Genomic DNA, 13,108 nt, shown 5'->3' on the forward strand with positions numbered 1-13,108 from the left:
AATAAGGTCTATGTTTGAAGGATTGTTAAACTGGGTTTAGCAATAGAACACATGTTGTTCTATGTGTGCTAGGGTTTATATCCCTTTTTTGTCATTAACTCTTTACTTCCTGTTTGTCTCATATCCTTAAGCCCAAAGCCTTGTGCTCCTCTCAAGATTTGTGAGTATTTGCAGTCAAATTTAATTTTAATTTAATTTTATTTTTTTGTCTTTTTGCTATTTCTTGGGCCGCTCCCACGGCATATGGAGGTTCCCAGGCTAGGGGTAGAATCGGAGCTGTAGCTGCCAGCCTACGCCAGAGCCACAGCAACTCGGGATCCGAGCCGTGTCTGTGACCTACACCACAGCTCACGGCAACGCCGGATCGTTAACCCACTGAGCAAGGGCAGGGACCGAACCCGCAACCTCATGGTTCCTAGTCGGATTCGTTAACCACTGCGCCATGACGGGAACTCCTGCAGTCAAATTTAAAAACAATTTTCTGGGAGTTCCCAATGTGGCGCAGTGGAAACAAATCTGACTAGTATCCATGAAGATGTGGCTTTGAGCCCTGGCCTCGCTCAGTGGGTTAAGGATCTGGCGCTGCCATGAGCTGTGGTGTAGGTCACAGATGCGGCTCGGATCCGGAGTTGCTGTGGCTGTGGTGTAGGCCAGCAGCTGCAGCTATAGCTCTGATTCCACCCCTAGCCTGGGAACCTCCATATGCCGTGGGGAGGGCCTAAGGCAAAAAAAATGGTTTCACTCCTCAAACCCTGGTGAGGCCTACATTCCTCTTCAGGAGGAAGTAGGCAGAGGGGTCACTGACCCCTTTCCTCAAGACTGAGGAACAATCCGCATACGGGAGGCTGAAATCGTGCCCTCTCTGGGTAACAGAGGCTGAGGGCTAACAGGAATTCCTGACTTTGCCTGGCAGAACAGCAGGTCAGGGGACAGCTCATTAAAACCCCTCTGCTTGTAAACTGCCTTCACTAATTTAGCACCCTAGTTATTTTTTCTTTTTTCAAACCTCTCTTTAATGGCATGCATCCCCACCTTCACACAGCCCAGTTGTCTTGCAAGGACATGCAGGTTGGCTCACTGGTTACCAGGGAAACCGGCAGAGGGGCATGCCCCCAGCATCCCCTTGAGAAACTGTCACGGGGAAATGCTCAGATTTAAAGATGAGAACAGTCACTAACTGGTGGGGCTGGGGCGGGTACGTAGGCAGTGACAGATTAGGCTCTATGATTGAAAGGGAAGGTTGGCCAGGTAATTAGGGCGTAGGTGAGGCAAGGACTGGTCCAGCAGGGTACATGAAAGGAGCATGAGAACAGCCATCACGCAGCTCAGACCTCAGCATCTCAGCATTTGGTCTGCTGCAAGCTGGACAAAGGGACCTGGTTTGGTAACAGATCTGAGACTGGAGACTGCAGTGGGGGCTGAGCTCTGAACCTAAGGCATCTGAGGCTACCTCCAGGTAGACACTGCCAGGACCGAATTAACTGCCCGGTGGCGGCAGAATCCTAGAAAGCAGCTGGAATGTGATCTTTGAGCAAATGAGTGACTGACAGGAAGGCTGAGCAAACCCAGGAGGGAGAAAATAGAGGTCCCAGAAACTCTGACGGGGAGGGGGGCCAGCTGTGCAGCGAGGTGGGGGGGCTATAGACAGACTGGTGCAGGAAGTGCCCTTATGCCTGATGGGGGGAACGCTGGGTGAGAACAGAGATTAAAAGGAAGGAACTTGACACTGGTCAACTCCAGGCAGGAGGAACATGTGGCCAGACACGGATTCAGAACACACTCTGCAGCTCAGCCGTGAACTTGTCCATTGGCCCATCATGAAACACTGAGCTGTGACTGGTTAGAGAGAAACAGCGAGACCCTGAGAGGCGTCATCCCCCCCCAAGACACCACGCCAGGACTCAGCTGCCGTTTCAACCCCTCCAAGAAACGTCAGCTTTGAACAGTCACTGTGACACTCCCTGATGACACTGGGGAGGTGGGGTCAGCGTGATGTAGACGCTACTGTCCTCCCCCCCAAAGAAGAGGGTCGCCTGAACCACCCGTCCCTCCCCTCCTGCCCTTGTTCTTGTCCTGCCCTCCTTCTGCATCCCGTACACCCGTCGGGGTGCCCTTCCCTTTACGGTGGGAGGCTGCCCGGCTCCTGAACCACTGCATAAAGCCAAGGGGGTCTTCCACCTGACCCAGATGGATTTTCATTTTTTAAGAAACCCAGAAAACTGTGAAATGTCCGTCTTAGGAAGAGGAGATGCAGAAAAACTAACAGCGAGCGCTTGAAAGTGCGCCAAACCCTGGCCTCCCAGAGCAGGAAACCAGGAAATGGCAATGTCTGCACATTTAGTTAGAAATACTGAGGCAGAATGCAGAGGTTATGCGGGGAAGGGAGAAAAATGGGAAAGGAGACGGAGACAGCTTCAGGGAGCAGGGCTCGGAGACGGGGGCAGACGAGGAGAGTCTGTTTGTTTTTTGTCATCTGCTCACAGGATTATTTCTGACTTATGAAACCATGTTATTATATAAAAGAGCCGACGGTTTGTACTATATAAAGGAATGAATCATTGCGTGACTCTCAAAAGCATCATGGTGAGCAAAAGAAGTCAGTTATGAGAAAACGTACAGGTGTCACTCCGTTTGCATGACATCTAAGACAGGACAAGACGAGCCTTGGGGCTCAGCTGGCAAGAGCTGTGGCGCCGCGGAAATGGCTTTAGCTTCTATATGGTGTGACTGCTCCAAGGCACACGACTGTCAAAAAGAAAGCACCCAGGAGCTCCCACTGTGGCACGAGGGGTCAGTGGCATCTCTGGGCCTCGGGGATGCAGGTTCAACCCCCGGCCCAGTGCAGTGGGTTAAGGCTCTGGCGTTGCTGCAGCTGTGGTGTGGGTCACAACTGTGGCCTGATCTGATCCCTGGTGCCGGAACTCCAAATGCTGAGGCGTGGCAAAAAAGGAAAAAGAAAGAAAAAAGGAAGGAAGGGAGGAAGAAGGAAAGAAAATGAAAAGAAAAAAACAAAAAGAAAGCACCTAAAATCTGCATATTTCATTGCATGTTATCTACCTCACTTAAAAAACACGATTTGACACAACACTCCTAACAATACAGAGAATTTCAGCCATACGATGACTTGATAATATACCATTCATACATTTAAAGCCATCCGGGCACAGAAAAAAATTTTTTTTTAAAATTTTTAACTAACATAATACTGGCGTCTGAATCTAGAAAAGAGAAAGAAATTCTGAGTAAATACGAACACATGGAATCAAAGCTTAATCCATCACATCCGTTTGGCGTCCATGGAGACATGCAAAGACGTTACGTTCAGCTCAACACAGGCTGAAAAGACGTCTGATCAGTGCAACATCCATTTGCCATTAATTTTAAGGCCCCAAAGCGAAACTAATAAAGGATGGATACGAACGCCAAACCAAAGGCAGAAACAGGCAGAGCTCCCCGAGTCAAGTCGGGGAACAGACAAGACATCTGCTCCAGAAATGAGCTAGGATATTGTTCTAGAGGTGCTGGCCAGCAAGCGCTGCTTTGAAAACGGACTGAGAGATGGAAGTATTGGAAAGAAGCAAAGGTAGTTACATGTTATATAACTTCTACTTGGAGAGAAACAAAGAGAACCCAGGAAATCAGTAGAATAACGACCAGGTTAGACTATAGGAAGGCGGCCAATGGCAAAAGCAACACACACAATCCTAAGCTCTTCCTGCATAAGAATATTAACCACTTAGGAGTTCCCGTCGTGGTTCAGTGGTTAACGAATCCGACTAGGAACCATGAGGTTGCGGGTTCGATCCCTGCCCTTGCTCAGTGGGTTAAGGATCCGGCATTGCCGTGAGCTGTGGTGTAAGTCGCAGACGCGGCTCGGATCCCGAGTTGCTGTGGCTCTGGTGTAGGCCGGTGGCTACAGCTCCGACTGGACCCCTAGCCTGGGAACCTCCATATGCCGCGGGAGCGGCCCAAGAAATAGCAACAACAACAAAAGACAAAAAGACAAAAAAAAAAAAAAAAAAAAAAGAATATTAACCACTTAAAATATCATGTTAAAGGTTCCTTTTGCAACAGCAGCAACCGTGAATAAACAGAAATAACTGTGAGAAGAATATACAGCAACCAGGGACAGCGCTGTCCCCAGGGGACACTTGGCAATGTCTGGTGACATTTTAAATTGTCACCAATGGACACAGGTACCTCGCCGAGGTAGGCCAGGGGAACCGCTGCACACCTCGGTGTGCCGAGGACGCCCCTTCCACCCCGACAAGAAAGATCCGGCCCCCAAGCCACAGGGCTGGAGTCGAGAAACCCTGATACACAGGGTCCGATGCAGGACGACTGATGAGCGCTGATGGGTGACCTTGAGCTGCAGCTGATAAACTGGCTGCGAATTCATCCGCAGCATCAAATCAGCCCCGTCTAAATGACAGTACTCCAGGGCAGGGACTTTGCCCCGAATTCTGGGCTGTGTCCCCCTCGACCTGCACAAGCTAAACACGGAAAGACGCTCCATGCACACCGACGGGGCGGCCACAACCCAGGCCCCCGCGCGTCGGGCAGACTCACCGACTCCTGGACCACGGGGTAAACCAGCGCAGCTCCCGGTAGTTGCCCTCATTGGCCAAGGCCATCTTGGGTCTAATGAGCAGGATCTTCCTACAGCAGGGGGACAAGGTCACTCCTGAGACGAACACGCCCTGTGACAAGGAGCAGCCCCAGGGCCATCCACCCGGACTGTCAACGGGGGGCAGAGCCCCTAAGACCTGGCAGCGGGGCATGTGTGGGCAGCAGATGTTTAGGGACCACGAGGGGACATGAGAAGGCCGCCCTCCCTGGACTGACCTCCCGGTAACAGGGCTGTGGTCCCCAAACCCCACCCTATGGCCTTGAATACCTGCAGGTGTCAGCTGTGGCAGAGACCAGGAGAGGCGGTGCCCCTTGAGTCACCTGCCTGGAACACCAGCCCCGACCAAGGTGTCTCCAGAAGACGCCTCCCAGCCCTCGGGCCCCCGGGGCCGTGCCCTGAGCCTGGGAGGGGCAGGCAGGTCACTCTGCTGCCGGGGTCACCTACCTGTTGAGGAATATCACCCTGCAGTTGTACCGGACATTGCGGTGCATCACGGGCCTGCGGAGAGAGGCGCACACACGCTGGTCTGCAAGTGGAAGCCACACGTCTGGGGTGGGGTTTTTTTTTTTTTGGTCTTTTTGTCTTTTTAGGGCCACAGTGTGGCACATGGAACTTCCCAGGCTAGGGGTCGAATCGGAGCTGCAGCTGCCAGCCCACACCACAGCCACAGCCACGCCAGATCCGAGCCGCATCTGTGACCTACACCATAGCTCATGGCAACACAGGATCCTTAACCCCCTGAGCGAGGCCAGGGATGGAACCCGCATCCTCACAGAGACAACGCCGGGTCCCCAACCTGCTGGGCCACAACGGGAACTCATGTTTTTCTTTATTTTCTTTTTATTTTGAGCCCTTCCTTTCATGATCAGCGCTAGGATAACACGCCTCCAACCTCTGAGGCTGGAAAGTGGCTCGGCACCTTTCTCCTGGAGGAGAATTTGGAAAGACAGGTCTCAACGGTGACTATTCGTGATGTCACGGTATAACGGCTGTGTTGGGCGGAGCCTGCAGATCCAGATAAATGCGTGATCCAGGTGCCAAAAGAAGAGTATCCTTAACTTTGCTTGTTAACATTTTAAGTGTACAAAAAAAAAAAAAAAAAAGAAAAATTGGACTATACATTCAAGGCCAGCAGAGGGAAGCAGAACAAAGAAAACAAAAGACAAGGGGGCAAAAGAAAAGAAAGAAAACGGAGCGACCAGGAAACTTATTAAAGGGACAAAGTCAGTCCACGTGGCGGGCTGAGTAAAGGGCCCCCACCATGTCCCCGTCCTATTTCCAGAACCTGGGACTGTGTCACCTCCCCTGGCGAAAGCGACCTCGCCAACGTGAGAAGTAAGTTACGGACCTGAGGGGGGATCATCTGGACTCTCTGGGTCCCACCATGACCCCAGGGTCCTTGCACAGAGAGGAGGAACCGTTGGAGGGGACGTGGTGATGGAAGCAGGGTGGCAGCGACGTGTCACTGGCTTTGATGATGGAAGGAGGGGCCTCGCGCCGGGATGTAGGCGGCCCTAGAAGCCAGAAAAGGCAAGAAAACCCGTCCTCCCCCAAGAGCCACCAGGAGCAGTGGCCCTGCTGACCCGCCTTAGACTCTGACCTCCAGAACCACACGACAGCAGGTCGGCGCCGTTCTGTGTTTTGCACGTGAGGTCATTTGCCACACAAGTTACAGGAAACAGTGCCCACGTGAAGAAGTGTGACAACCACACGGACAGGCCGAGAGATGATCAGGCAAGTGACGTAAGTCAGACAAAGACAAATAGCATCTGAGATCACTAATTCGTGGAATCTAATAAAAAAATATGATACAGAAGGGGAGTTCCCGTCATGGCGCAGTGGAAACAAACCCGACTAGGAACCATGAGGTTGCGGGTTTGATCCCTGACCTTGCTCCGTGGGCTAAGGATCCGGAGATGCCCTGAGCTGTGGTGTAGGTTGCAGACACGGCTCAGATCCTGCGTGGCTGTGGCTGCGATGTAAGGCAGCCGCTGTAGCTCCGATTCGACCTCTAGTGTGGGAACCTCCATGTGCTGCGGGTGTAGCCCTAAAAAGACCAAAAAAAAAAAATTCGGAAGAGCTTGGTCACAAAACAGAAACAGACTCAAACATTTTGAAACCAAACATGCGGTTCCCAAAGGAGAAGCACTGCAGGGAAGGACAAATTAGCAGCTGGAGATGAACACGTATACACTTTGCATAAAACAGATAAGTGACAGGGACACACTGCACAGCACAGGGCAATGGACGCAGGACTGCCAATAACCTACATGGGGAAAAGAATCTGGAAAAGCATGGATACACGTCAGTGTGTCACGGAGCCACTTTGCCGTAAACCTGAAAGGAACACAACATCGCGAGTTCCCTATACGCCAACAACATTTTCGAAAAAGAGTTACAACGAATGTGAACAAACTGGATTAAAACACCTCATCTAGTCACTGCTTCAAAGAGACGCTCCTACGCAGGTGTCACGGTGGGTGCAGGGCTGAGGACAGACAGCAACCACGGCCACACTGCTTAACACTGAACTCGGGCCGCAGACAGAAACAGAAAGGCCCACCGGGGGCTTTGGTTACACAAAGCACATCACACACACACACACCCAGGCCAGAGTTCCTACCCACGTGACCCACACCTGTGGCGCCTACACCCTCCAGACTGACAGGCACACCTTGTTTTATTGCGCTCTGCTTTATCGTGTTTCACAGACGTTGCCGTTTTGTTTCTACAAACGGAAGGTGTGCGGCAGCCCGGCCTCGAGCACGTCTCTCGGCCGCATTTTTCCAAGAGCCTTTGCTCACGTCCTGTCTCTGTGCACACGTGGGTGATTCTCGCGATATTTCAAACCCTCCACCAGCCACCAGGTGATGAGCTGCGCAAGGGTCGGCTGCTAGTTAGCATTTTTCAGCCCTAAAGGACTTTTAAAGGAAGGTGGGTATCTGTGTATCCATCCATCAGACACAACGTTACTAAGCACCTAACAGACCACACAACCACAGAAGCACGAGTCCCACATGCGCCGGGAAACCAAAAACGCAGGACGCTCTCTCCGGCTCCATTCGCCTACTGTCGCGGTCTGGAACCGAACCTGCAAGGCCTCCGAGGTCGGCCTGTAAACCACGTGGACCTGCGCCTCTGGTGCCCACGCTGTGTGTGTCGGCACTTACGGAAGCTGCATCTGCGGAAACTACGCCACGGGGACCTCCGCCGTACGCAGCCGTGTATACGCACCTACGCCACGGGGACCTCCGCCGTACACACCCGTGTATAGGCACCTACACCACGGGGACCTCCACCGTATGTACCTGTGTATACGCACCTACACCACGGGTATACACACCTACACCACGGGGACCTCCGCCGTACACACCTGTGTATACACACCTACACCATGGGGACCTCCGCCGTATATACCTGTACATACGCACCTACACCACGGGGACCTCCGCCGTATATACCCGTATATACGCACCTACACCCAGGGACCTCCGCCGTGTATACCTGTGTATATACACATGGTATATACACATCTACACCTATGGTCCTCCTCGATGTCTACCTACACCCTATCCACCTGGACTGACGGAACCTAGAGTCACGGACCTACAGCTACAGCTCTCTACTGTACACACCTATACCTTATACATCTACAGCTATGGGACCCACAACTATGGGCCTCGTCTGTACACACCCCCACCACATACACCCAGACTGACGGAAGCTGCGTCTATGGAACCTCCACCATGGGCATACATACCCGTGGAAGCTGCAGCTATGGACTTCCATCTATGGAACCTACACCGTCTGGAACGCTATGGCCAGCCCGTCAACATGGAGGGATGGGGAACCATCCAGAGACTCACCATGAAGTAAAGAAAGGGCTGTGTGTGTGATGGGAGGGCCTGGGCTCCCACTTGTGCAACGTGTGTCCCCACATGGCACAGGAGCTTCTGGAAGAACATACGCAAAATCTCCCAAGAGCTGCCTCCGCGGGGGGTATCGGCTGTCCGCAGGGTGAGGAGGGGGCAAAGCCCACTTCTCTACAGAGCCTTCCGGATCCCCGAAATGTGCAGCTTCCCCCTCCCTGACGCCAGGATGGCACTGGATGGCCCACGCCCTCGAACCTGCCTCTTTCCGCGCTCGCCTCCCCACGCGCTCACGCTGACACTCACATTCCCACGTCACAGATGATATCCTGAGTGACCGGAGATTCCAAAAGGGCAGCCAGGACCTGGAGCGAATGCAGGAGGGTGTCCGACTCATAATAATGGTCCCAGCATCCGTAGCCGCTGCAGAGGGAGGGAGCGGCCAGGTGAGGCCCTGAGCCACACCAGGTGGGCTGGGGGCGGGGCAGGGGCGCAGGGGCCAGTGGGATCAGAACACGCAGAGGTGCAACCCAGGCACGCTTCTCTTTATAAAGCCTCCCGGGAGAGTCTATCGTGAGCAGAGAAAAAAGAAAAGATGCTTCTTCTTGGAAATAAATGGCCTGGGCCCCATCCATGTCTCATGGTTTTCAGTTCCTATGAGAAATTCTTTTTCTTCCCCGACCCTTGACTTTTTTTTTTTTAAACTTTAATGTGGCCCAAATCACACTCATCTGCAAGAAAGGGATGCAAAGGAAGCAAAGCTGGACCAGAGAGAAACATCCCACAGGCAAAAGGACCGTGAGTAACTGTTCAAATGCCACCCCCACCGGACGCCCGAGGTTCTTTTTTTTTTTTTTTTTTGGCTGTACCCACAGCACATGGAATTTCCCAGTCAGGGGTCAAACTCAAATCACAGCAGTACCCAAACTGCTGCAGTGCCAGTGCTGGATCCTTAACTTGCTGTGCCACAAGGGAACTCCTAGGATTACTTCTTTATTTATTTATTTATTTATTTATTTATTTATTTTTTTGTCTTTTTGCTATTTCTTTGGGCCGCTCCCGCGGCATATGGAGGTTCCCAGGCTAGGGGTCTAATGGGAGCCGTAGCCACCGGCCTACATCAGAGCCACAGCAACGCAGGATCTGAGCCGCGTCTGCAACCTACACCACAGCTCGCAGCAACGCCAGATCGTTAACCCCCTGAGCAAGCGCAGGGATCGAACCCGCAACCTCATGGTTCCTAGTCGGATTCGTTAACCACTGCGCCACTACGGGAACTCCCCGAGGTTCTTGCTATTGTTCCTTAAGTCTGAAGCGGGCTGAATGGTGTCCCCTCAAAACACGTGTCCGTGTTCTAACCTCCAGAGCCTGTGGATGTGCCCTCATTTGGAAAAAGCATCTTTGGAAATGTGTTTAAGTGGCCTGGAAGTGATGGTGCAAGTCTTAGGCAAACTTTGCACACACGAACGCAACCCCCCAACCCGCCTTTGCCACCCTTATGCCTGGAAGGCGTGCCTCTCGGCCTCTGGTCCTGAGACGAGGGAGAGCCTGGTTCTTAGATGAGCGACCTGGAGTCAGGAGCTACCCCGTGAGGGATCCAGCTTCCTCTCCCTTCCTGTCCCTTCCTGTCCAGCTTCCTGTCCCTTCCTCTCCAAGGACAGATTCCTGCTTCAGAGGCCGTCACTCCCTTACCTCCCAGGCCACATGTGATAAAAAAAAAAACACCAGCCCAAGGCCTGACATCCAGCCACAGCTTTCCCTGGCCTCGCTCAGTGGGTAGGGGATCTGGTGTTGCCGTGGGCTGTGGGTAGGTCACAGACGTGGCTTGGATCCTGCCACGTGGTGCCATGGCTGTGGTGCAGGCTGGCAGCTGCAGCTCCAATTCAACCCCTAGCCAGGAAACCTCCATATGCTGTGTGTGCAGCCCTAAAAAAAAAAGAAAGAAAGCCGCGCAGACTGCGACGAGTCAGCTCCTTCATGAGCTCCGATGCTGCTCGACGTAGGAAGCGAGGCTCTCCCAGCCCTGCCGGGCCTGCTCTTGTTTGAGGGCACCAAGCGGGCCCACTCGGGTTTCTGAGGGTCCCGAAAAAGGGCCTGCGTGTCTGAGGCCCTCAATACCCTCTCGGCCAAGAGGAGCTGACACAGACGCCTCTACCTGCCCGTCCTGGGGGGGGGTGTCTGTGTTCTCTGCTCTCACCATATTTCCAGCTCCGGTCCAAGCCTGTATTTTGCTCCTTTGTGTTTCGCAATTTCAATACCTACATGTACAAAGAGAGAGGAAGAGGGGCAACTTCAGCACCGCCAATGTGTCCAAAGGCGGACTCAAAACCGCAGCCGTGGGTGTCTTAAGAAACCAAAGGTCACCTCCCAGACCCTGCTGACAGCGGCGGGAGTGAGATCCAGGCAGGGCCTGCAGGGCTGACCTTTAGCACCAAGGGGCGGGGGAGGGAGGCCATGGGGTCACACCCTGGCGGGTTAATAACAGCCGATGCAGAAGATCAGGTGTGGGGAGGAAGCAGGACCCGAAGGCACCAGCAGGGGGCACCATCCAACTCGGGCAGCCCCCACTGCAGGTTTAGGTGTGAACAGTGCAAACTCAAAGAGGATGCAAAAAACGATAACTGCATGGCGACCCCACACACAGGACCACACCCCCGTCTCTGAGCTGGTGGGCTCGCCCCACCCCCTCCCTCTTTGGGTGGGTTTTCCTCAATGTCCACCCCCCAGGAAGGTCCTCAGGCATCAGGGACCCGCCCACCGTGGGCTTTTCTTCAAGACTTCCCCGCGGGGGCTTGGCCGCCCTCTCTCTCTCCCCTCACACACCTCTGGGCAGCTCAGCTCTCGAAATGCCACCAGAGACCCCAGGGATAGTTGAGGACAGGCTCGCCCCTCCCATCTCGACCTCCACGGCCTCACTCGTCTTACCGCGTGTCCATTCCTCGTGTCCCCAGGCACTGTTACCCACCCCCTATTCACAGGGACCTGGGCTCGTACAGCACGGACCTAGTCACGGTAAGATAGGGTATCTTATCTGTCCCCACGCCCCGGGCGACTTTCTCCAGAGCAAGGCTGTCTGAGGGCCACAAGCAAGCCGGGCCGGCCAGAACGGACCTCCAATCCTCCTCCCCAGCCGCCCCCAGACTCACTCTTTAAAATCCTTTGCAAATTGCCCTCGAAGTCCAGGGCCCACTGGTTGAGCGCGCAGGTGGCCACGGTCACCTTCCGGCCCATCCTGGCTGCAGGAGCCCGCGCGAAAGGCCGGCCGGACAGCGAGTTTTTCTATCCTAGCGAGAGTCGCTGGCGGGTCCAGCCCTTCCGGGTCGCCCCGCGGGATCGGGCCAGGCCTTGCAGGGACAGGACGGCGGCGTCACGCCCCAGGTAGCCCGGCCCCGCCCGGCCCCGCCCCCGACCGCCCCGCCCCGCCCCCGGCTCGCCCCGCCCCGCCCCCGGCTCGCCCCGCCCCGCCGGAAGAGCGGAGACCCAGACAGGACCGCAGAGCTGGTGGCGTCAGGCCACGCCCCCAGATCGCCCGGCCGTGACCCCCAGCTCACCCCGCCCCGCCCGCGAGCGCCCCTCACCGCCGCGCCTGCGCAGAAGGGCGCCCCACTGAAAGGCGTGTGCCCATGCGCAGCACGCCCAGCCCGCGCCGCCCCTACGCTGACCCAGGTGGGCGGAACTGTGTCGCCAGGTCCGGGAGCGCTGCCCACCGCCCCTGTTTTATCCACAGCTCCCTGCAAACTGCGTCGTAATGCCCTTGTGCAATTTGGGTGTTTCCTCTGTAATATTAGTTATGTTGGGTTCCTTTTTTCTGCACTTGGCATCCCGTGGGAGGAAGAAAGCGCTCGTGAACCGTTCATAAACAGAAGGACACTGAAGTTACCAGCAGCGTTGTGCCAGCACATACGCACTTACACCCACCCAGGCTTGCCTGCCAGGGAACATAGATGCGCAGCCTTACTCAGTATGATAACTGCGTGGTGTTATCATACTGATGACAGTGTTCTCTCCCGCCGCATTTGAACCTGTTCACTCCAGCGGTTTTTCAAGTTTCCTTTTCGCCTTCCAGCCTTTAGTTCCCTTAGGGTAGGAATCCATCCTTTCCCCACAGGAGCAAGTAGCTGGCTGACCATCCTGGATGGACAGGTCATCCTTTTCTCCCGGTTTGCAAGGCTGCCTCTGCCGCAGGTACGCGTTTTCAGACTTGTTTCGTTGATAAAGTCATCCTTGTTCGTGATGGAAAATTTGGAAATTTCGGAAAAGCACAAAAATGTTCATGTGTTAATTCATAACACTTCACTTCAACCCTCGGGGGTAGTTTTCATTCCCAGAAATCTCTCAGCTCTTTCTGGCCTTTGCTCAGGTATCTCCTGCCAACAATGGCTGGTTCTGTGCTTCTGAGAAGGAAGGAGCAAATCCTCCAGGGTCTGGTTGCAGCAGAAAATAAGGACGTTCTTGAAAAATGGGGGGAATATATTATTTGGGGGAAAAAAGAGTCAGTTGAAGGGGTTCCCACTGGCCAAATATGGGACAAACTGAATATCCAAAGATAATGACTTCAAAAAAAAGTAAATGGAAAAAGAAAAAAAAAAAAAAGTTCCTGCTGTTTCAC

General features: G+C 53.9%; 1 protein-coding gene across 3 annotated transcripts in view; it reads right to left on the reverse strand.

Annotated features, from left to right (window-relative positions):
* NADSYN1 (NAD synthetase 1) overlaps positions 1–11,895 on the reverse strand; it is a 37,564-nt gene extending 25,669 nt beyond the window's left edge. Inside the window, exons 1-5 of one of the 3 annotated variants that reach the window (XR_002341406.1) lie at positions 11,646–11,889; positions 10,697–10,757; positions 8,806–8,922; positions 5,075–5,128; positions 4,570–4,659 (exon numbers count right to left, since the gene is read on the reverse strand). Coding sequence is in view for 2 of the 3 variants with exons in the window: in XM_021082640.1 (XP_020938299.1) it covers positions 4,570–4,659; positions 5,075–5,128; positions 8,806–8,922; positions 10,697–10,757; positions 11,646–11,730 (407 nt within the window). In the remaining variant the exon portion in view is untranslated. Of the gene's footprint in view, positions 1–4,569; positions 4,660–5,074; positions 5,129–8,805; positions 8,923–10,696; positions 10,758–11,645 lie in introns of all 3 variants that reach the window. The other 2 variants (XM_021082640.1, XM_021082641.1) reach the window with 2 other exon arrangements.

This window comes from Sus scrofa, chromosome 2 (genome assembly GCF_000003025.6).
Source record: "Sus scrofa isolate TJ Tabasco breed Duroc chromosome 2, Sscrofa11.1, whole genome shotgun sequence".
NCBI lineage: Eukaryota > Metazoa > Chordata > Mammalia > Artiodactyla > Suidae > Sus > Sus scrofa.